Genomic DNA, 25,378 nt, shown 5'->3' with positions numbered 1-25,378 from the left:
TCCATTAGTGGCTTCAATGAATTAAGCAGAAAACTGATTTGGTGTGTCAATGCATTTCTCCACAGGTTTTAATTCCCTTCAATGAAAACAAGGTGTCAAGTTTGAAAGAGTGTTATTCTATTTTCCGACATATTTAACACCAAAATGGATCTACAAAAACCTAATGAGTCAATAAAATAATAAGTTAAGACTACTGTTGGGTATAATGATGCATTCACTCCAATTATAAAGCCAGTATTTGAAGGAATACAAATATTTCACCTCAAGTGAGTTAATCAAATGATTTGTAGGTTTAACGGTGTGCAAAACATTTGCTTCTCGTTTAATGTGAATTTGTCATTACACTAATAATCCCAAGATCAAGTCTTCAGGTCTTACTAATTAGAACAATCGAGACATATTTTACAACATTAAATGTGTCACTAAGGTCGAGCTCACTTCTTTCCACAAAAAGATGTCCACTGAGTTAAAATTGTACAGGAACCAGTTGTCACTTTGCATTTATGTTTAATCCAGAATAAGAACAGATGCCTAAAGCTCATCCAGTTATAAAAATAGAAATCCTTTTCATTCATCTGATTGATTTCACAACATGTGGCTGCATATTGACTCATGCAGGTGAATAAGGCTTCATGCATGGATTCACTCAGCTATAAAGTATTGCATTGTGTATTGGACATGACTCGTAAACCAAGTTGTTCTAAAGGGCTAGTTCCAGGGAGATTCTGGTCTTGCTTTACTTAACCTATGTTGGATAAGCAATTAGCTTCAATTTCAAATTTCAGGTCACACAGTGTTGTAGTGGCTTGCATTGTTACTTTATTACAGGAAGGTTACCAGTTGGGATCCCAGTTCAACAGAGGTCTTTTCTGTGTGGAGTTTACATGTTCTCCCAGTATGCCCATTGGCTTCCTCCCACTGTATAACAACAGTCAAAAATTGGGATTAGGTCAATTGGACACTCAAATGTGTAGCTGTGAATATGAGAGTTATTGGTTGCTCTGCACCATATGCTGGCCCTGCAATGGTGACCTTTCCGCAGTGTACCCAGCCTTTTGCCCGATTTCAGCTGTGATGGGCTCAGGGTAAAGAGGTAGACAATGATTTAATGATGTCACCGAACGAAGGTATCAACCAGTGAATGGTCCGTTTGGTTTTGAAGTTTTGACCAAAGCAGAGGCTTGAGCTGTTGTATACATTCACATTTACCAGCTGTTGTTGAACAGCACTGGCTCTTTACTCATACACCTGCTCACTTTTGTGTGGACATGACTCGACTCCATTAAGAGTTCCTGCGAATGGAACGGACCTCTCATATGCGGCATTCATGATGCAGGCTGTGCTATCACTTCCAGCTAAATGGGAAAAAAACTCTGTATTGTTCCCCTGCTGTGCTTTAGTGCTTTCGGGTTACTGGAGTCTTTGAGATACATAATATGAAACCTGTTTTATATAATGCACTTCAATCTCTCTCCTTCTCGCTCGCTGACTGTGTGTTTTCTCTACATCCACTCTCGGCTCAAGCTTTTCTGCTCAAGCTTCATATTCCTCTCCTGTCTGGAGGGGAGAAAGCTGCTCCTCCTCCCCCTCCTCAGGACCAGAGATGACTGGAAGGTGAAGCCCATTTCCCAGTGTCTAGAGTTTCACAGCTGACAAAGAATCTAAGCTTTCCCGTGTGTATCAGAAGCTGGTGGTCAGGCCAGGCGGGGGGGGAGGGGGGTTTGCGTAGAGCAGGGCGTAGAAGTAGGCGGGGGTTGAGCTCTGGGAGCAGCAGCGTTCTCCTGGCCTCGGAACCTGCAGATCTCCTTCATGTGCAGAAAGCAGAAAGAAGGCCAGTTATGGTCCGTGAGGCTGGATACCGCAGCACTGAGGTATTCTCTAAATCGGGCCATGTTGAAGCCGCATGAGCTCCTCATTGTTCTCATTTTTATGAGATTTGGCAGCACTGAGGGAGAAATTTCACAGCTAACATTAAGTTTACAGTGAATCCGATCAAGGCCTCCAGAGAACCGCTTGGCGAAATCAGACAGCCTGTAATGAGAGTGGCGAAATATTTATTGGTCTGAGATGAAGTAAAGCAGTGTTGCAGCATGGGAGGAAATCCATATTCTTGCACTGACTGAGACACACCAAGAATGTTGCACTGTGAACTAGTTTTCATGGCAATGGCATATTCCATTACCCCTAAGTGGACACATAATGGTGACACAGACACCCTTTTTTGTCCTGCTCATCGCTGGCCTGTCAGCATGTGTGTGTTTTTCTTGGAAACCATGAAATTGACTTTCTTCCTGTTGGGAAGCAATACTGCGAGGAAGGAAATCATAGAGAAGCATGTGGTGCCGGTTCAAAAGCAGCATGTTATGATTGGAAGGGTTCGGATTCCACCACTGTCTGCTGTTTATGTGGTATGAGTTAGAGAAGCACACGACTAGATGCTCAATTTTGTTAGCTTGGAGGTTATAATTAAATATATGGTTCCTTTTGTATGCCAGAAACTGTCAAAGTTGGATTTTTGGAAAAGGTGGAAAAAAAATTAACTCAAGTTTAGACATTTTCCTGGACTAGGCCACGGGGGCTGTATGTGAGAATGCTAACATTTGCTCTGAAAGTTAGCTCTCATGTGAAAATACAGCAGGAACATCTTGCTCTGGAAAATTCACAGTAAGTGAGTGGGCCAAGGTCCTGCTTCCTCTGTACCTGCTCGCTCCATTTGCCACTTTTCCTGCTATTTTGAAGACGTGCGAACAATCGTCTTATCTCCCAAAAATGTCCGGGCTCCTTTTTCAGCACATTTTCAGTCATGCACGTCTGAAAACACGTCTGAAAACTAAACTGCACTGAATGTCATTAGAAGTCCAGTAATCACGTGCAACACAAATGGCAGCACCATAGAGGAAAATTCACTTTTCTATGTCTGCTGTGTCCATTTAGCAAAATCTACGGAACATCCACCAGTTTCAGTGACTGATACTCTCTCTGTGGGCAGGACATGTGGCCTCTCAGTACACAGGTGTGTGTGTGAGTATTTCCCCTCAGCTTGTGTCAGGTTGAGTCATTCACCCGACACGTCATGTCCATTAAGAAGCAGCTCATCAGAGCAGAGTCTGCTCTCTTTGATTGTACTGCAGTCTTAGACCGTTTATTTTAACTTTATAGGGGCTATAAAGTTGTGCTTATGCACCAGTTAAAGATGGTCTCATCCCAACAGTGTTAAAGCGAATGATTACTCATCTTTGCACTCGTCATTCTCCTCAACATCTGATTATGTATAGAAATGCTGTCCCAAGCGGTTCAACCTGTTAAAGAAAATAGTTATGTGGCAAAGAAGAGATAGTTTTGTGTAACGACTTGTGTTAGATAGTGTCGATTAACACAAACAACTTACAGCAGTGAATGTAATTTGCAGATGCAGTAATGGTCGTTGATATATGACCCGGCAGCTCACACTATACCTGTTTGACACAAAACAGGAGGAGCTGGTGAGGGGATTTAGAAATGTAGCAGCTAAAGAGACCCAGATGTCGGCATTACTGGACTTCCAAGGCGGAATCCTTTGGGAAGCCAGTGTAGCTCTGTTTCTTATGGATGTATAATAAAGTGTGATCACGTGTTTGGAATGATTTTATGTCCTCTTTTTACTGAGCATTGATTTATTAAAGCAGTTAGTCAATCTGATTTTATGTTGAGACGAAGGATTGGCGGATTATTCGTGTGTAGGGTGTGTCATACTCAAGCTCCAAGCCCATTAATTCCTGTAAGAGCTCTGTTTCTAACAAACATTAATGTACTGGATGCAGATCTTTCTTTATATCTGAAAACACCATTTTAAAGGGTAAGTAAAGCCCTCCTCTCTAGAGCTAACTCTGACTTTACATTAAAGATTTGCACCAGGATCAGCAGAAAAGAAAAATACATCACTTCATACCCATATACATTAGTTTACACCTGGAAAAAGTGGTTTAGGGGTTTAGTTAAAGTCAAATGGTAGCAGTAGTATGGATTTTGTTGGGTGATCACTAGACTTGACTTTCAGCTGTGCTCATGCCCAAAAAAAGAGAGTCCCATTTAAAGCCATATGTTGCACAGAGTACAGTGTTGTGCAGACAAAATCTCTCCTGCCCCCCCGCCTGCCCAGTGAGGGGGGCATGAGCCCGGTGGAATGTGGTGTATGCTTTCTATGTCAGATGGTCGTTTGTTTTGGAATAAGAGAGGATATGAATCTGAGCTGAAAGCACCCACATGCTCAGCTTGTGCTCAGGTTATCGAGGTGGGGGGGGCGGGCTTTCACCTACGGGGGCAACATGAGGGAGTGAATTTTCCAAACGTAACTGTACAGTTTCTCCGAGATCCCTTTTTGTTTTGCGCACATCACAGAGAAATCAGTGCATTTGAAATTGACATGTCCCGTATGTCACGTAGCATTGTTTGAACTGTCGGAAGTGAAGTTATTTATCTCGAAGCACTTTACGGAGCAAGGTCGAGACCCCACAATACTTGAGGGAAATTTAACAGACCCCTCAGTTCACGAGCAGGAAGAAACCTGCAGCATAAAAAGTGGAAGCTTAAGTGCAACATCAAGCCAAGTCGACACGTAAAAAGCTATAAATGTCAACCCCCAGGCTATCGCTCTCTCTTTATCTTAGTTGCACTGTTCTCCACATTTCCTTTTTCTCTGCTGTCTGTCTGTGCCCACACGTAAACCCACGCACACACACGCACACACACACACACACACACACACACACCACAACTCAGCTGGAGTAGCTCCAGACCTCAAGGGCTCAGGGAGAGTTTGATATGTGTTGACTTCCGGCAGGAACTCCCCCTCTCCTCAGCCCGCAGCTCAAAGACTATCAATTAGTTCCTTATTATGATCCCTGGGAGGGCAATAAAAGTTGGAGTGGGTTCAAAGAGCCAAAGAAAGGGACACACACACATATACACAAACACACACACGTGCACACTAGTGACTTTTTGGCCTGCAAGACTTACAGTTGTGCCTTCTCTCCTAATAGCCTTCTCTGTAGTGTCTACTACCTTCTTTTTCCATAGACTCTTGTCATCCCCCCCCCCACACATACATTACCCACAGAGACTCTATATTTTTCTGTTCTGTCTTTTGAGCAGCGTCTCAGTCACCTGCATGCTTTTTCCCTGTGTCACTACTAACAACACCATCACAAATCCAGCTGTTATTCAAGTCCTCAATGCACGAAGGCAGCAGCTGGTGGTCTGGTGATTGATGTTGATGCTATTTGAATTCACAGAAGCCAATTAGTCACCCCGAATAGCCGCCGAACTCTCCACGACTCGTCGTCTTCTTTGACCCTCCCCTTCTGCTGCTGTCCACTTCTCTAAACCTCAGGGTGGCTATTGTTCACTTCCTCTCCTCCTCCCAGTCACAACAGAGATGCAAAGTAGTAGGAAGTTTTTCTTAGTTACTATGTTTTAACTTAAAAATCCCATATAAACTTTAATTTTTTCCATAATGGTACAGTGTTGAAAAACACGTTGTATCTGGAGTCTTTTTCTTTTGGTCTGGTATCATATATACACATACAGTAAAGTATCATACAGAATTTTGCAAGATAGCACATGATGCTTTTTTTTCTTTTCTATCAGTGATAGCACATGATGCTTTTTTCGGTACCTGCTCTGACGAGATTCCAAGCGAGCAGAGCCGATACTAAAATGTGACGTCAACAGACAGCCGGCCACTGATTGGTCGGGAGAGCGCCGTCATAAATCTCATTATTTAACAGAGGAATCCGGTGTATTTAGCGACAGCTCTGCCGAAAGCCGGCGATCGTGATCCGAATCACGACCGGTTCAGTCGTCTTTCAGTTTCGCGGAATCTGTGCTCCAGTCACGCAGGAAGTACTGAGCGATTATGTGAACTAATCTTTTTAATTAACCGAATCTAATGACTCAGTCCACAGAAAACAACTGCTTTGCCCCTCACTAGTTTGTGTCGTGTATAAAACAATGATGAAAAGACCCATGATGACCCCGCCCACGTGTAGGAGGTACTATGGAGTAATAAAACAACAACGTCACTACAAAACCAAATAGAGCTAGAACTGTCTAATGGAGATGTGCCATTAGTCTAAACCTGTTTATGTTTGACATGCATCGTTTTTGAAGACCTTAAATTAGCAACAGCTACACATGCTGTGACAGATTACATCTGATGATTGCTGTTTCAAGGAAATACAAAAAAAAATCAATAAAAGGTGCAGTCGGGAACGAAATACCACACTATAGTTGTGAACATGACCAGAAAAGCTGAAATATAATTGATTTAAATCCCCAGTGTATCATCAGGTCTTCCAGCACCTCTTAGCCTGCATTCACCCCTCTTTTCTTCTATTTTGAAGAATCTCATCTGGTGTGCTGCGATAAAAGCCATATGCCATGGAGGAGGCAGTAAGTGCAGAGAGAAAGGAGGAGGCCAGTGGAGGGAGTCTTCGTTTGTCCACAGCAGAGTGACACAGCCTGCACAGTGTGTGGCTGTGTGATTTGTCTCCTTTATGGATCCGTGGCAAGACAAGTCGAGCCGATTTGGCAAACGCCAGCAAGTCGTTCTGCCACCTTTACTTTGTTAATTAGGGATTATCACATTCACACCGCTCCTCTTCTCAGATTGCTGACTTGAGGGATAATTTAATTCACAGCATAGAACAACGCAGACGACACATACCTCATAGTAAATAAAAATGATATTTTTTTAGAAATTAATACACCTGAACGCAATGGAAAGTGCTGCCAAATGGCCCCCTTAAAGCAGCATTTATGCTAATGCTCATGCGTTGGCTAGCTTGTGGACCTTCATATCAATAAAGCTTACCTTGAATTGGAAATGCTTAGCTAAGCTAACTAGCCGCTATAGCTCTACATTTAATAGACTTTATTTTTTTGTGTCATTATCATATCAAACAAAAGTTTCTATTAAAAAATACCTTGCTAGCAAAACCAGCATAGCATTGCTGATACACCATCATTATTACGCTGGTCTATGCTGGTCCATGCCACCAGCTAAACCAGCACTAACCAGCTGGTTTGTTGTAGGCTAGAGACAAATAGCTTAATTAGCACGAATATCACAGAGTTAAGATCCATTTTGTACATTTTAAACCATTTTTATTGTGTTTTTACTCACTTAAATAACTTATAAACGGGGAGCAAATGCACAACACAAAGTCAATGTAAAGTTTACTTTACAAGAATATAAACAAAAAAAACCTTAACAAAAAAGTGCTCATCTGGCAAAGAAATCTCAACACAAGTAAACAAAACCAGGGAAACATGAAAAACTTGACTACATAACTCAGGGACCAAACAATACAAACTGGCAACATGACAGGGGAAGACCAGGACTATTTATACAGGAAGTAAGTGGTAACAGGTGAAAGCAATCAGGGGCGGGGCAGACAATCACAGTGGCGGGAAATCACACAAGGGGAGGAAGTCAGGGTCTGAAATGAGAGGGAAACGTGAATACAAAATAAAACAGGAAGTGTTTATGAAAACAAAACATTAGTGACTAAACTTAACAAACTTTTAACAAACTTTTTTAGTGGCCAGAAAGTTTCAATGTCCCTTCAGGGGCTCCGTAGTTTTAAGGTAGACTTCAGGAAATGAACCAAAGAGATCAGCAGACCGGAGAGAACTGGATTTGCGACCCCATCTGCCTGTCTGTCTGTCTGTCTGTCTGCCTGCTGCCATGATGCACATATTCTCAACTTTTTCCCTCCTCTGAAATCACTGTTATGAAGTGTTTCTGTGTATTCGTCTCGCGCATCCAAGAAGTGAGAATGGAATAGGTGTTCGCGTGTGTATCTGCACATGTGTGTGTCCCACGGGTGCGCTCATGGATACGCAGATGTTCTAATGTGTGTGTGTGTGTGTGTGTGCATTCCTTTGAGGAACAGTTTTTTTTCCCTTAGCCTTTCCTGGAGCCGAGCTAATATTTGTTGTGTTAGGAGTGCGAGCAGTGTGTCAACAGGAGCCCGGGGTTGGTTCAGATGACTCCATTTCCCCTCCATATGTATCCCCTCATCCCCTTATAGAAAGGAGAGAGGGAGAGATGCAAACAGTACACTCACAGAGAGTGAAAGCACACAGAGGCCTGGTGCCTTTCAAGCCCTGCTAGGCATGGATATTGTGATTCTGACAGGCTTTTAGCACAGCAACCTCCAGGCTACAGGATTGTCGACATCCCTGTGTTACTCACAACCCCATCCGTGCCTCTATTTTCTCATCCTCTCTCCCCTTTTGTCCAACCCACTCTCTCTTTTATCTCCCACCATCCTCCATCCTTGTGTCATCTGCACTTTGTTCAGTGCAGACCCACACACAGCTCTTCACGTCTTCCTTCCTCCTCTTTGCGAGTCAAACGCACAGAGCGGCGGGGACAGACAAACTCAAGCTGCACTCCTGCTGGTTTATTTGTTCATTAGCAGGCAGGAATACCACTAATGCCAGCTCCTCGCATAACTAATAATAGACATCGCCAGCTTTCACGCTCATTATGACAGTTTTCCTACCTTCTGTCTTGCTTCCTCTTGCACAACTGTCTCTGTGTTACTTTACTGTTTGTAAGCTCAGTTCGACTGTGGAGACTCTGCAGTATCCACTTGTTAAAGTGTTTAAATGAGGATGTGTGTGTGTGTGTGTGTGTGTGTGTGTGTGTGTAAACGCCATACATCACTGTGCTTGAGAAAGGCACAAACAACTATGAGCTAATTATGAGAACAATGACAAGAACCAGAAACCGAATGTAGCAGAAATAAATTTGAAAAGTCCATGTTTTAATAATAAGTGGGGTCAAACATGTCACCAAGAACAAGGGCAACACGGTGGAGTGGTGGTAAGTGCTGATGTCTTACAGCAAGAAGAGTGTAATTCTGGTTTGACTGTGTTTTCCTAAGATAAGGGGAGATTAGGTAAATTAAAATTAAACCAAAATTCAAATGTAATATCATGTCAGGAGATTATTTTTGTTTAGTTGTTGTGGAGATTGATGAATGAGCACAAGCAGATATGCTTAGCTTTGCACTCCAAAGGTTTATGCATGGAAAATGTGATACAACTTTCGCCTTTTAACATGTTGTCAAGTCATGTTGTGGGTTGCTTATTTCTTCTTTATGGGGGAAGAATATTGGAGACTTATGCCTCTGAAATTGATTCAAATGGCTGTCGGTGGAAAAGGCATCTGCACAAATATGTTGTTAACAGCTTCAGAGTTTACAAGGTGTGAGATGATTTGTCTCCGCTATGAAGTTTGATTTAAATGTGAATAAATAGAGATCCATCATATATACAAACTCAAACAGCCTTATTAATTATATACACCATTATAATCAATACAACTCAGTAAGCCTTTGTGGGGTTTTGCTTGACAGCCCTTTACTACTTTACATTGAATGTGTTTAGCTAGAGGTTGTTTTTTTCCCCCCACTTTGCAATCTGTAGATTTTTTATTTCCATGGTTCATGAAACTCAACATGAGCTTCAAAATTTCCTGTATAATGAATGAGATTCAGAAACCTCAACATCAAAACCAAATAAGAAGCTAATTATGTATTAATTTTTTTTAGAAACATGACAAAATTAATCAAAAGTCATATTAGTTATTTATTAGTCTGTTTAATGTACTTAATATTTAATGCATACATTATTTTTATTAAAAAAAATACTATAATACTATTATGTAAAATGTATTTGTGCTGGTAAATTAAGTTAATAATTTTTTTGTGTCTATTATTAATTATATACATTATTATTTATGTCATTGTCCTATATATAATATATATTGGCCATGGACTGTTCTTATTTGGCCATAGAAAAATACCCATATCTTTAGGCTTTTTCCAAACATTTGCTCTTTAGAGCCGAGCGGCTAATGCTTGTGGATTTTTTCGGTGCCGGTTCAGCTTTTACTTGTCAGCGCGCTGATGTCTGCTTCAGCTCGGAGTCTCTGATAAGAGCTGAAAGCAGAGACTACCTGTAAATGTCACTGGATTGATAAAAAAAAAGAAAAAAAGAGCAGAGTTTATCGAGGCCGCTGTGCCTGTGCGCGGGCGCACATGTGTGCCGCTGATAGAGAGAGGCGGCTTTATCAAGTTTAAACCCTGCCTGCTCCCGAGCGCTTTGACTTGCCAGTTTGTACCTGTCCTAGTGTGTCAGATAAAGTTTATCGAGGTCAAACAGACCATTTCCTCCACTCTGATCTGCACAGATTTGGTACTGTGTGTGTGTGTGTCTTTGTGTCTGTGTGTGTGTTTGTACAGACAAACCTTTGTTTAAACTGTGGATACATGAAAAGACCCAGACAGTACATTTCTAAAAAAAAATAGCATTATTATTACTATCAATTTCTGTATAAGTGATACATTTGTATCACAATTTTGTAATGCATCACATCTATAATGTATCATTGATCACGTCTAGGTCTCATTTCAGTGTGGCGTAGTTACACGTTAAATAAAACAGTTAATAGACAAACATTTTCATCAAGTTCGATCCATTAACCAAAGAAAAACGAAAATATTTCTCTCGTGTAATTACTTTACATTTTTCTGGACTTCTGTATGTTTGTACATTGAATGACATTCTTTACAACCAATAATGATAAAGAGAATCATCTATAAAATGATCACCTGATTATTAAATCCATCAGAGGTCTCAAACATGAGGCTCGTGGGTCACAGGTGGGTCTCTCTTTTTTTTGTATTTACAGATTAATGAGCATCATAAATACATCAAAACAAATGTGTTTCAGTCTCGTCACAAATAGTGTTGTTTTTGCGATATTCTGATGGAATATTGTGATATCATTGTAAACTCTTATCACCCTCCCCTGCACTGCAAAAAACAACTATAAATAAGACACACAGAGTAAATTTGCCTGGTAGATGTAGCCACGTTCAGACTGTGATAAAAGACTGAGAAACAGGACAGAAACTAAACAAACCTGGACAAATTTAAGAAATGTGTACTAATCACTCATTTTGATTTCTATAAAAACACTGAAACTGATCAAATCGATCAGTATCAGAATACTTCGATTAACAATTGATGTGCAGCCCTAATGTACATTATAGATTCATAATGTCTGCATTTACATTTGCAATTGCTCAGTACACACACTGGTGTGTGTGTGTGTGTGTGTGTGTGTGTGTACTCGTGAACTAGTAGAACAGGGGACTTCAGCGTCGTTACACACTCATAAAGGGGGGACTCCGCGTTGAACAGGGGACATTTTTCAGGTCCCCTCTTTATCATGCTTTAAATCAACCTAAAATCATGTCTAAGATGCTCTGGTGAAACCGGCCAGAAACCCAAGTCCCCTGTTAGTGAGTAAAGAATGACAGTCCCCTGTTAGCCTGATAAATGTGTATGTGTGTGTGTGGTGTCATGTTATCTTCTCAATTGCTCACTCTCATGTTTGCGTATGTATAATCAATGAATCGATGAGTGCTTACATACATTTGTATCACATGTCCATTCATGCATGCATATGTGTGTGTGTGTGTGGCCTCCAGCTCATTAGTGTCCTTGGTCACCATTTGATCTGTGACCTGCCTCCTTTTTGCCACATTGTGCATAAAGACCTGTGGACCAGCATGGACCAGTGCACCGGTTTGCCAAGCTGTCGCAGCAGAGCGGGGGTTGTGTTTGGAGGAAAAACAAGGCATGAAAGGTTGAGATAAAGTTGCTTTGAACAAATTCCGTCTTTGATCAGGTGGTGAAAGGCCTTTCTTCCAGAAGTCAGAGCCAGCAGAGAGCGCAGAGATGGAGATGCACATTGTTCTGTTTCATCTCGCCTCTATCTTCTTCCCTTTTTTCCCCCGCTCTTTCTCCCTCTTTCACGCTGTTGTTGCGTGTGTGCACTCCCCTCGTCTTTGTTATGGAGAGCGCCAGGCCTTTCTTTCATGACTCTACAGAGGCACACACAATGACTTAAAAGCATTAGTGAACACACTCACATTTGAATACAGAGTGTAATTGGAAATGTTGAGATGCAGCAGGGAATGAGTTGAAACATGTTCTTTCATTCATCTGCTGATTTTGTTTCGACTGTGTTATGTTATCACTACAGAAACAACTGGAAGATGCTTAAGGCTTAACACATTAACCAATTTCCTCATCAACCAAAACGCTGACTGTCTTGTTTGGTCTGTAAAATGTCAGACAATTATGAAAATAATTAAATTACTTAAATTATTTATTATTACTTATAAAATATATATATATATATATATACATACATATATATACCTGTGAGGAAACATAGGAACCACCAGAACCAAACAAGGAGGGAGAAACTTTCTCTTAGCAGTTACCAAAACAAATCACCACTTATTTCCTGTCAAAAATTAATTGATTGTTTCCACCAATCTGGCTTCAATCGCTCAAGTTTTATCAGGCTCAATAAACACAAACACACACAGGTTTGTGCAGCTAGTCTTCTTAGGACACTGCATTGATTTCAATGCATATCATTTGGACGCCGTATAAAAACATTAATCCTAATCTTAACCTATCCACAATTCAAATCTTACCCAATAACATGTTCTTCAGAAATGAGGTTCTGCCTCATTGGGACCAGGTTTCGGTCGGTGTTTATGCCAGAAGAGGGAACCAACACAAGCACACACACACATACACAGGGATGATATATTGTGGGCTCTCTCCTTTGTCTTCCTTTTTCTAAAGCAAGACTATCAGTATAGAATGAGCCCACTGCAGATCTGAATGGATGTTGCCATGGAAGTGTTTAAAACAATTTCAGTCTCTGCTACTCAACACAGCACTCTCATATTTACGTTTGCCATGTATACATACACACACACACACTTACATGTATGTAACGATGTAACGGCTGTCATGCTCAGGTATCTGGTTTGCGTCCGACGAGTGAAAACTCTTATTTCCTCCTTTATCCTCGTGTCTCATTAAAACCGCACCGTGTGAGAAGCTGCTTTTCAAACAAACAGACTTGGTTCAAACTGGGCTGCTTTTCAGCCAGTCACTCCATTAAGCCGGAACACAAACATTCCCACTAGTGAGGCGAGTTGTCTAGGCAACGATACTGTGGGAGGGACGGGATGTTTTGATTAGACAAGGCTTCATTTGAGAGATGAAACACAGACGTGTGTTATAGGACAGTGGACCTGGAAGTGGTCCGTTTGCTTGTGTAGTTTTTGTTTATTTCTACATTGGACTGATTGGTCCAAAATCTGGTTCATATATTCATGTATTCATTGGATCCACAGGATGAATGACGAGCTATATGTTGTGTATTTTCTAAGTGCATATCTGCTGCGTTTTCTATGTTTTTAGTACAAACACAGCGTGATCGACTTGCTCTGATTAGCCATCTCTTCATAATCCACTCAACTGGACATTTGTGTTTGCACCAGTTCCTGCTCTGTAGCTGCAACAAATGAAATGATTGGGACAGTTTGGGCTGCACTTTGTGCTGTTTCAAAGTGTGCTAATGATTTTAGCTTTGAATTTCCTCTCAAGAGTTTGGTATTTTTGCCAATCAGAGACACATTTACTTGCCAAAGTGCTGCTCTCAAAGGTTATAATTAACCATTGAAAGGCTAGAATCAAAGTTTTTTGGATTAATATTTAGCTGAGAGTGGTGGATTGAAATTAAATAATTTGTTTTTATTTTGTTGATATGATGTGGTGCACAGTATGTGGGCAAAATATGTTATATGACTCAATCATGGTTGATTTCTACTATTGTGATCATCTTAAATTGTTTAAATTCCACATTTAGTAATTTGTCTACTTGCAGTGGTTTAATTCCGAAGAAGGGCCACTCTTTATATGATTTATATTTTGAATTATAATGATCAGATTTAAGATTAAAGTTTTTCACTTAAGAACAAATATATTAATTTTTTTTTATATTTTGGTAATTGAATTGATTAATAATTCATCTGTTTCCTGTCAGATGACATGATATATATATATTAAAAAATAACTTCAATACCTACACATAAATTAATTGAGTTCATTCAAACTAAATACACTGTGTTATATAAAGACAACTTGCTTACTTTAGATTAATTAAACCTAATTCTATAACAAGTTGTTTTAGTTATATATAGTTTTATGCTCTTTGTATTTTACGCTTAGTTACCCTTGGATTCCCTGGTGCACAGTGAAAACTTTCTCATGGACACTACTGTATGTAATAAAAGTCCTCACCGCCCATTATCTTGTTGCTTTGCAGATAACAGAAGCAGCCAAGACGTCGTCTCAGGCTGATGACTTGTACCTGGATGACACGGGCTCAGGAGGTTATTACCCTGAAGATGATGACGACTTTAACTCAGGGTCTGGCTCAGGTGAGGAACATTCACACACACACACACACACACACTCACACACATTTGCAAGCGTAGCAGGCAATTGCCTCGAAGGCATGATGGCATTCTGTTTCAAGTTTTATGAAGCTGAAACTTTTTCATATGCCTCCACCTCCACACCTGCAACAGCCGCGGCTCTACAGTATGTTTTTGGGTTATCTCTCCAAATCATTCATCGTGTACCACCTTATCCTCGCCGCTGGAGCCAACCTCTGCCGACAGAGGGTGAAAGGCGGGTACACTCTGGACAGGTCACCAGACATTCACAGGGCAAACACACATTCACTCTCACGTTAGTTTAGTGGCCAGTTAACCTCTGCATGGAGGAAACTGGAGAAACGGGAGAAAACCCACGCACACACAGGGTGAACATCGGACTGGGTCAAAAACAAGGCAACAGCGCTAACCACAATTCTGACGTGTGGCCCACTCTAAATCATGTGAGCATTAAATCTAATTAATGCTTTCAGAGAAGTCACGATTATTTCTGTTTCTTCAAGATAAACACTGACATAGTTACTTGCGCGGACAAAAATAGGCGACAGCTACTCATGTCTCCTAAGTGTTGTTAAGTGTAATGGACTGTTGCTAGGGGCTAATCACACACAGAACCTTGTATTTATTAATGCGCAGAAGTCTGTTTTTTTTTAACCAATGTGTTACTTGTTAGAGACTTCTCAGCCACAATGGAACATTTGGTAACACTTTCGATTAGGGAACACATATTCACCATTAACTAGGTGCTTACTAACATGCATATAAGTAGCATACCAGACCTTTATTAGTAATTATTAAGCACATATTAACACCTTAATCAGGAAAAATCTTAATTCATGTCGTAATAGAGGTAGAATAAGGGTATGTAGAATAAGGTGTTAATATGTGCTTAATAATTACTAATAAAGGGCTTGTGTGCTATTTATGCATGTTAGTGAGCACATAGTTAATAGTGAATATGTGTTCCCTAAACTATAATGATCTATAACCTATAATGCTATGTGTAGAGAAGGAGGCGTGTTTTCAAAGTGGAGGAGCACAGAGGAGACTAACACTGCTCAGTGTTACCCCAACACACAGGAATCTGGGTGTTGGCTTGTATTTATTTGCAGAAATATTAGCTTCCGCAGCTTCACACTGAACATACACTGCCTGTGTCAATGATATACCCTAATGCAGTGGTCACACCGGAGTTTGCACACATGCAAAGTCAATGCACAGACACAAGTAGACCCATGTTGATTTTTGCGTCATTCTTGTTTTCAATTCAACTTTGACCTCACACAAGGACGTGAAAACGGCATTCGTGACGTGATGTCACGTCGATGGCCAGAAACGTTGTGTTCACACCTGGAGCTCTATGACAGGAGGGGTTTTATCTACAGAGGCCGTTTCTAAAAGAAAAGCTTGGAGTGAAGTCAGAAATGGGCCGACTGCCCCCAGCACTTCCTGTAGTGCACTGCGCTGATAGAACTCGGTTTGCGAGAGTCTCACATTACAGTTCAAGAAGTTTAGTGTCATGTACACAGAGTCAACAGTGCAATGAAATTCTTCCCAAATAAAACTGGAAAGAAAAGTGTATTGCAAAAGTCAGATACTTGGAACAATCTTTTCAAATGTGACCAAGACATACACTTTGGCCTTGAGTATATGCTGATTAAATTTTTGTGGGTCTAGCTGGTAGAAAAAGAAAAATGATGTGGACATTTGAACAAACTAGAATATCTCAGAAAGGAATCTCACTTTGAATGAGATGTCCCAAAAACCCAAAAGTTAATTTTATTATACCTGGCACACAGAACTTCCTCCCACTCCTTAGCTTTTATTTCTTTCACCACCTCTCTTTTCTTGAGATTACCTTGTCACCCACACTGCTGTGGGCAAGTGTGCAAATTTCAGGTGTCTCTTTTTATTAGCTCCTCTGCTCCACTTGCTTTAAGCACCTTTAAATTTAAGGTAGTGCAACTTTGAGAGAAGGTCAGGTTGGGTAACAGGAGGCAGGCCAGTGATCAATAGCTCCTCTAATATTGTATATCCCCTTTTATTCTGCTCTGCTGCTCTATAAGTCAGACTGTACGCCACACACTAAATTTGAATCCATGGAGTGTGAAGTTAACCTCATGGAAACGCTGAATCTAAAATATTGATAACATACATGGACAGAGTTTGACCATGCGAGCGTTTCAGGGAGTTTCTCAATTACTCCTCCAGCGAACAACATCTTTTACCTGCCGCTCTCTTTCCTTCAGGCGGAGGTGAAGACACGGTGGAGACGGTGACTATCAGTACGGTTTATTTCGAGCCCAACGCAGCGCAGCCCACCCAGGACTCCACCAAAGACTTCACTCCCAGGGTGGACACAGCCACGGTCAGAGAAAAGGCAAAGGAGAGCACACCCAGGAAACCATTCAGAACAGAGGTAACGTAGAAAAAGTATAATAGACCACACACTGAACAAGAATCGATTTCTTCATTCCAATTAGACATTAGACACAAGCGAACAAGACAAGAAGGTTTAACCTCTTTTAATCAAATGAGTCATTGTAAGCCTCTGCACTTTCCTAGATAGACACATAGATGGATCAGGGAACTAAGAGACTCTTCACAGACACACACTCTGATTGTTTTGTCACAAGATGGTGGAGTCAATTATAAAAGGGCTTATTTCTGAGGCTACGAAAACCAAAGCATTTTTCATTCTAGAGAGGCTATGCACTTATGAAAACATACTTATGGGTAGTAGTACATTCAATTTCTGTCAATAAACCCGACTAAGGGTTACACACTGGACCTTTCGTCTCATTAATAAACATTAAACAGGCTATTTTTCTTTATCACGGCACATAAGGCCTTCACTGCGTGTTCCCGGTCAGTAATAATTATGGAGGCTCATCTATGACTACCATAAGTCAACAGAGTGCTGCTCTGCACCTCACTATATCTTCATCCGACCCAGTGTACGACATCAAATCCCTTGTAATACCAGGAGCCGTGAGGTCGCTTTCAGGATAGAGATCAAGTGCTCACGGCAAATTCTCCCATGTTTTTGCTCCACTGCAAATTATGAGGGATTACATCTCTCTTGGCCATAATCACATATTCTGGAACTATCCTAGATCTCACACACACTCTGCTGGATACTGCATCTGTTTGGGATTAGTCATGAAGGTCTCAAACCCCCTACGTGAAATCTACCTGGCTCCATTCCATTTATTGTTGTTGACTTTGTCCCTTGGCCAACTACAGTGCACGCTTTATTTGCTATTGTTGGTGCTTGGTGTCACAAACACAGGTTTCAATGTTTTTACAAGGAATAGTTCAATATTTTCTTAAAAACACAGCCGGCAACCTTTTATCTTATTTTAGCATTAAGAGTGGAGACAACAACCAATGTGAGAAAATCCAACTACCACCTAATTAACACCGTCTGTCTTTCTTTCTTTGTTGTTTTTTTTTTTAATCTTCTTTGTTTTGGAGCGATTTTCTGTTTCGTAACTGAGAATTTTCAGGTACCCAGCAGAGACTTGTGAAAGTTGCTGCATCAGGCCAAATAAAACTGCACTTGATGATGAAATCGTTCCTCTGAGGGATTATGGGATTATGCTATGAAACCCAAATTAACCCAACTCCTCTTAACTCAGAAATGAGTAGTAGTGGAATACAGAATGTAGAAGTCAGCCGTCAGTAAGAACAATTATATTTCATTTCGTCCGTACTTCATTGCTAAACCCTAACTTTTGAACCCTCCTGGCTTCTTGCTCCTCACGCAGGCTCCAGTGCCGGTTACAGAGGACATGCAGAGGAACCAGATGACCAGTACGACCAGCGCCCCTGGCTCGCCTCAGGAGGCCGTGGAGGTCCGCACTGAAAACCTCTTCCAGAGGACAGAGGTGTTGGCAGGTATGTGTCACCGTGAGCCTAAAAAAACATCAGAATTTCGGCTTTTTATCCACATGGAACTGATTTTTTGTGGCTTCAACCTAACACAACTTCACTTTAAGTGGCAGTATCTGCTGTGTATGTGCCCCAAACACAAGAGGACAAGACGACAACAACGTGCTCCGTGTGTATTTACTGTGCCACGGTTACAGTGCCACCTACAGCCCTGGCGTGTTATATTACAGAGTTTGTGTGCGTGGCTGTATGAAGACATTTCTTGAAACTGTCGTTTTTAAGAACAAAAAAGAAGAAGATTGTGTATGGAAAGTTATTGGTTGTATCTTTGGTCTATCCAATTGTGTACAGATGCATTTTCATCTACGTTCACTGGTCACGCCTCTTGCAAGTGAGAGCTACATCCTTTCCAGAATCGTGCTCTAATGAGATTAGGCAAGCGTTGTTACACTGGCACAGCCAGGAATTCAAACCTTCGTCCCCTTCCAGTTGAAAGACTTACTCAACGTCTCGGTTTAAAGGAGATCTTTCCTACAACAAAATGCGGTCATTCTGGGTAATACAATCTCAACACAATGACCTTTAGTAAACTCTGTCTGCATCCCTCACTCGCCGAGTTCTCAGCATCGTGGGCAATACAATTGTGCTGCTTGCTTTGAACAGATGAAAAATCAAAGTACTCAAAATCCCAGCACAGAGGCAAACACTGATTGGCACCTAACCTCTATTGAGTTTACGATGTCCATCTGGTGCCAGCAATGTGCTGAAACAACATCCACGAGCACAAGTCAGGACAGACTTGCTTCTTATCTCGCGCCGATTGATTGCCTCATTTCGTAATTTGCATATTTTTCTTTGGTTGTGATGGGAAAAAAAAACCCAAAACATTATTGCCAGTATAACGTCTTCAGATAAGGCCCCTGAAAGAGAAAAACATGTATGACCAAATGTATAATTTGGTCAACTCTGCTCCTCATTCCATTCACCCCTCCTTTAGCCTCGCAAGCATTCATCTTCATCTCCCATATGATTTCTATCAAATATAATTGCCCATAATCTAATTTTCATTAATTCACTCTGCACTGTTGCTGCTTCTCCGAGCACAAGCAGTTGGATGTGTGCCAGGATCTGAACCCATGGGGCCGTGGGGCCTGGCAACATGTGGAAACCTAAAGTGGAGCAGAGGGCAGATTGTAGCACCAGAAGAAACCCTAAAGAGATTAGGAAGCTATAAAAAAAACTCATACAGGCATAATTGGAGGGAGAGTGAAATAAGCTCATGTGGCGAGTTAGGAGTTTTAGCAGGGAGGGTCCAGGTCACAGCCGGAGGGGGGGAATTCCTTTATACGGCTTTAGTGGATTTCATTCAAATTTCCCTTGATGTTAACCCTCTGTTGGCCTCTTGGTTTACAATGTGTCCTTTATGGCAAGTTGAACCTCAGACATTTATGTCCTTGTATAACTTGATTCAGGACCAAGTGCTACGTAGACACAATCAAATTCGCGTTAACTGTGTTAAATGATTTGATTGTGTTAATCGCGAGGTTGTGCTACCTTTATTGTATCATCTGAAAAAGCAGTACAAAAATCATACCTGGTGCACATAGTCGCTGAGTTTAAACTGTTGTTTTTCAATGCTAAAGGTTTGCTTCATTCATTTCACTCATGGAAATCATTTTACCAGCCACTGTTTGCACACTTCAGCCTGTTAAAGCAGTTATACGATGTTGTTTTCCTTATAACCCTGACGCCGTTGAAGTCACCCCTTGAGGGTTTTTCTTAATTTGAGCTTTGAGGCTACACATTTGTCACAGAAAGCCTGTGGTCCACACTGGTATGTGGAATTTAAAATATGTGGAACGGAGAGGGTCGAAGTAAGCTGCAGTCAAGTCGTATCAAGGGAAGCGTAGAATCTAGTGTTTGGCTTTGTGTCTGACTGTGTCAGCAATCAGTTTTTTAGTCCTTCAATGTCACGGGTATCAGTGAGTTCAGCACAGTCTGTTTGACTCCCACTGGATTTATTTGGTGCCACAAGTTTCCTCCTCTAAAGTCCCAGGCGGCCGTCACTGATTAGAACACAGACCATGTCAAATCAGCTGACACTTCTGAGCAACGCAGCTCTGTATGCCCATCAAGGACTGTAGCATAGATATCACCTTAATGGACCAGAACCTTCCGAACGCAGCAGCACAGACGCGGAGGTGAAATGAACCACAGAAAACAATCCACTCTGTTGATTGAGACTGACATTTAGTAACTGCATCAGTTTCAACACTGGCAGTTTGGTCTCACTACATTTCATCCATGTGCTGTTACATCGCATTAGTGTTAGCATTTATTCCAACACAAACAGAGACTGGGTGTCACGACCTGGCTCAAACGTGGGAGACCATGCTGATGATAAATGCTAATAAATGAGTGAAGTTTGGAAATGTAAGTTTAATGTAGCGTGTGACTGTCTGCAGATCAGTTTGTATGCAGTGTATTTGTGAGTGTGCAGGTTTGGCTACCGCTCACAGTTAAATCAATTCAGTTCTGGTCTCTGAATTCAGTAATGGTACCAATTGGTACACTTATATAAAATTATATAAGATAACACACTATGTTAAAACATGTGCTTTTTAGAAGTAGTTTTGATGCAGAACATTTGGCTTTATTTGCACCATTAAACCATTATTATTATTTTATTGCAGAGCACTGTGCCTGAACGCGCCCTCATCTTGTTGATACTAAATGCATCAGCCTCTAATATAGGCCCCTGAAGATTCGACCTACTCCCTCATCCAACATTGTTTAAATCAGTCTTGTACAGTTGATGTTATGTAAAATCAGTATTTGTTATTAAAGACACAATTTGGTAATAATTACTTATAACCCTGAAAAGGCCTAGTGAAAGTGAGTGTTGGAAATTGCCATTAACTTGTAAACATACAGAGAGGGAAACTAATGATTGGTTAGAGCTAAACCAATCAGATGCCAATCAAGCTTTGGTTCAGATTTGATTAAATACAGACTGTGGATTTTCAGGACCAGGATTGAGAAACCCTGACAAAGAGGACACTTCCTTAAACCACAGTGTTACAAACTCTCACAAAGCTTGGACCCAAACGCACGAGGCCAGAAACAGGAGAAGGGTTTTAACGAGCTTCATTGGAACAGCTCAGAAAAAAGCTAAACGCTAAGCTAAACTTGACCTTAAATAACTGAGAAACAAACAACAACATAAGCCAGACTAACACAACAAAAGCTCTCTTTCTTGATTCAGAACCTGAAGTGGCACAGACGCTGACAACACACGTAAGACGCTCTGGCAACAGGAAGTGGGAGAAGGGAGTCTTATGTAGGGAGTGAGGGTAAGGGGCACCAGGTGAAAACAATCAAGGAATCAGCCGAGGTGCTCACAGGAAGTAGAGAAAACCCCTTACCAAAATAAAACAGGAAGTGACACTGAACTAAAACTAACACAACTGATGGTGCATGACCTTCGTTCCATTAGTGACAGTACCTCGTACCTGGTGCTTTTTGTGTTTGTGTCGCATTTAAAATGGCGTCACGGAAGTCATGGCAACCGACGTGTGTGACACCAAACTGAGTAGAGACGAGTCGAGTAGAGCTAGAATATAACTGAAAAGCAGCAATAATGGGAAAGAGATTTTACTTTCAAATCCCTGATGGTTCATTTTATTTTTTCAGCTGTTATTGCAGGTGGTGTGATCGGCTTCCTCTTCGCCATCTTCCTCATCCTCCTGCTGGTGTACCGCATGAGGAAGAAGGACGAGGGCAGCTACGACCTGGGAGAGAGGAAACCCTCCGGCACGGCCTATCAGAAGGCTCCAACCAAGGAGTTTTACGCATAAGATCCCGCCCCCTCCAATCACCAGAATGACAAAATCTGGATTGACTGTCAAAAGGTGCAGTCTACGAAAAACAGCAAATCTGTTCACACACCAGAAGAAACAACAACATCTTTTCAAGTCGATTAAAGAAAAAAAAAAAAATAGCATAAAGGAAAGCTTTTGCATAGAGTATTGTAATTAAGACCTTTTCTTTCTTTCTTTTTAAAAAAAATGAAAACCCAAGCATTTCTTATTTCATGGCAAATCTCATTGTATTTAAACATGTTGTGTATTATTTGAAAAGGCAGAAAAAAAAGGAGGAAAGCGATCGCATCTGTCTTCTGTTACAAGAGCTGTTTTTAGTGGCTGACTACTTTTAACTGTAGCAGTTTGTTCTTTGTAAAGAAACATACGTTCATGTTCTTTTTTCTTTTCATTTTGTCCTAGCATGTCTGATGTTGATCTCTAAAGGTGTATTTCATTAATTTATCTTTTCTCTGATGTTTAAAAAAAAAAAAGAAAAAAATGCCTTTGTAGTTTTGATGAAGCTCTTTGGTCTTCATATTAACGCTGTTAACAGTCAAATGTAAATGTTCCCTTCAGGTTACAATGTTTATTATTTGCTCTCAGTTTTTTGTTGTTGTCGTTTTTTTTGTTTTTGTTGTTTTCAGTCATACCCGAGCGTGTCATTACGTCTTGTTGATTTGTCCGTCTCTTTTCAGTGTAGCCTTCTCTGCGTTTTCTGACAGCGTTTCATTTTCACAGCAGGAATCAGTCTTTAAAAGATGGAAGGAAAAAGAACATGTCACAAACCTCACATCTGTCACTTGATTTGTTTTTTTTCTCTATTTAAATGCATTCTCTATCACATTGCACATTAACTGCTCTTGCTTACCACTGCTATTGTGCAGCCTTGCCTGTGTGTCGTGTGTTGGGGTGATTTCTTTTTTCCCTCCATGGCCTGTGGCGTTTTTGGGCCACAGACTTTTCCAACTTTTCCCTTGAGTTTATTGACTGCACACAAACGTCTGCTAAACTGGACACACCTCCTCCACCATCACTTCTCTATTTCTCTCTCTCTCAGCTGTATGGAGCCTTGTGCTATTGTACAACCCCCAGAGTGCATGATTTAGGGCCAAAGATCTGCTCAGTGAGGGCCTGCCACCATTGCAGCAGGCAGGCAGAGCCGACAGTTGCCTGGGGGCAAAGCAAGAGCAATTTCAGGACTGGTATTTACATCCGTCCTCAGTGATTTAGAAGCATGTGGTCAGCCGTAAGTAAGTAATGCTTCCTGGGTGAGTCTTCTGTGACCATATGAAATCCTTTCTGGGCTTTCCATCCTTTTTTTTTTATCAAATACACACTGATAGCCCATAGGCAAGCGGAAAGAGAACTAGGACCGTAGGGTTTCCGGTTTGAATCCCCATCAGGTCAAGGGCACATCTAGTGTGCCGATCCCAAGCCCAGATAAATGAGTCGTGTCTGGTGTAAAAATTGCTGCCAAATCAAATATGTGGCTCATCTTCTGTGTCAAACCCTAGAGAGAGAGAGAGAGGGAGGGAGAGCAGCTGAGACACAAAGACTCAATGAATCAGAGCTCTATCCTTACCACTGCTGAAACATGAATTTAGTTTTAACCATTAGTGAAATGAAATTACATGATGATCAGTGTTGATGTGCGAGAGGGTGCTGCAAATACATGTTGTGTGTTTATAAGTGCTGATAAAGCTTAGGTGGTCCCTCTTAATTTGTTCTGAGGATGGACAGCGTTCATGCTGCTCAAAACCACCCCAGTATGTGGTTTTTGTGATTGGATATGAGGACACAATCAGGATCTGCACATGATCGGATCAAGACTTTGGTTTGACGTTGGATCCCACAGGTTTCTTTTGCCCAGGGCCCCTAAAGCCCCTTGAAACACCCCTGCCTGCCACTGCTTGGACACATAATGGTTCCTCTGCAGCAAACATCAGAACCCCCCACGCCATCTCGCCAAATGTAGTTCCTCAGAGGGAGATAAATGTATAAGGTTGCATAAAAGACTCCCTCTGAGGGCATATTGTGGGTTTTAATAGTCAGTGCAGGCATTTCAGTATATCCATTGCGAAAACATGAGGTTGTTTACCAGGTTATAGCACAAGTAAGGACACAAGGTGTTGTTTCGATGCCATTGTTGCATCCCCAAAACCCCAAACTTTATAACTAAGGCCACAACATTTCTAGAAGCACATACAGTATCTGTACCATTTCAAAAAAAAAAGAATACAGCTCACGGTCTTCTGCTGTTTTTTAAATGTCTAACTTGCTCTGAAGAGATGTGACATATTGTCCGGCAGGTTTGTGAAGTTGCCTTTTCTCAGCTGTACAGCAGTGTGAAGTAGTTACAGTGGACATGCGGTCACATTGTCTCAAACTCCCAACACCACCCACATGCAGCTGTGCATCCCGCTACCTCTCCATCCCTCCTCTTCTTCTTCTCTCAGTTCTTCTGACCCAGCCCACCATCTGTTCCCTTCTCTTGTCATAGGACCTAAGGTACTGAACTATTCTGAAGAACCCAAAGACTCACAGTATTTCTACTTCCCCCATCCTCTCCTGTCCAGTCCCCTTCCTTCATGGCCACATCATTCTGTTCCCTCATCTTCTTTTTTGTCCTGTCTCGATTAGAGATCTGACCTTTGAGTCCAATTGCTTATTAGTATATGAAAAAGATATATAAATATATATAAATGTATATTCACAAATGTTTTAAACCTTTAAAGTGCCTACCATTTGGAAATGTACTTGCTCAAGGTGAGCATGTGGCGGGGGTGTAAACGACTTGACTGGCATTCTGTGAGCATGGATGACTGTAATGGTAACTTTTTTTTAGTCTTACAAAAGCTGACAGTATTGTACCTATAAGTTGAAACAACACTACTGAATAAACATTGTGGCCTAATGTCTGGCTGGTTTTTTGTTTCCCTGACCTCTTGCTGTTTTTATTAAATCACATCTATGCAGGCCAAATTACTGCAGGGTTTACTGCAAGTGAGCTAATTGGATTTGGGTCTAGACTAAGGATGCACGATGTTGGACTCTTTGCTGATATCCGGTTTGCATGTGGACAAAAAAAAGTATACTGAGAACTGAAATCAGAAATCAGGTGTTTCAATCAGGCTTTGAGCTAGACCCCTTATCTCCATTGAAGGACAATCTTAACACTTACCATCAACAGCATGACTTTTTTGGACAATGCTATACTTCCAACTTTGTGGC

General features: G+C 41.2%; 1 protein-coding gene across 1 annotated transcript in view; it reads left to right on the top strand.

Moving 5' to 3' along the window:
* Nucleotides 1–25,061, top strand: part of sdc2 (syndecan 2) — a 52,579-nt gene extending 27,518 nt beyond the window's left edge. Inside the window, exons 2-5 of the mRNA XM_044052743.1 lie at nt 14,258–14,372; nt 16,640–16,809; nt 18,161–18,290; nt 21,978–25,061. Of these exons, the coding sequence (XP_043908678.1) occupies nt 14,258–14,372; nt 16,640–16,809; nt 18,161–18,290; nt 21,978–22,141 (579 nt within the window). The 3' untranslated portion in view covers nt 22,142–25,061. The remainder of the gene's footprint in view (nt 1–14,257; nt 14,373–16,639; nt 16,810–18,160; nt 18,291–21,977) is intronic.
* Nucleotides 25,062–25,378: the final 317 nt, after the last annotated feature.

Source organism: Solea senegalensis, linkage group LG20 (genome assembly GCF_019176455.1).
Source record: "Solea senegalensis isolate Sse05_10M linkage group LG20, IFAPA_SoseM_1, whole genome shotgun sequence".
Lineage (NCBI taxonomy): Eukaryota > Metazoa > Chordata > Actinopteri > Pleuronectiformes > Soleidae > Solea > Solea senegalensis.
The sequence above is the reverse complement of the archived record's forward strand: the minus strand, read 5'-3'. Positions and strand labels throughout refer to the sequence as shown.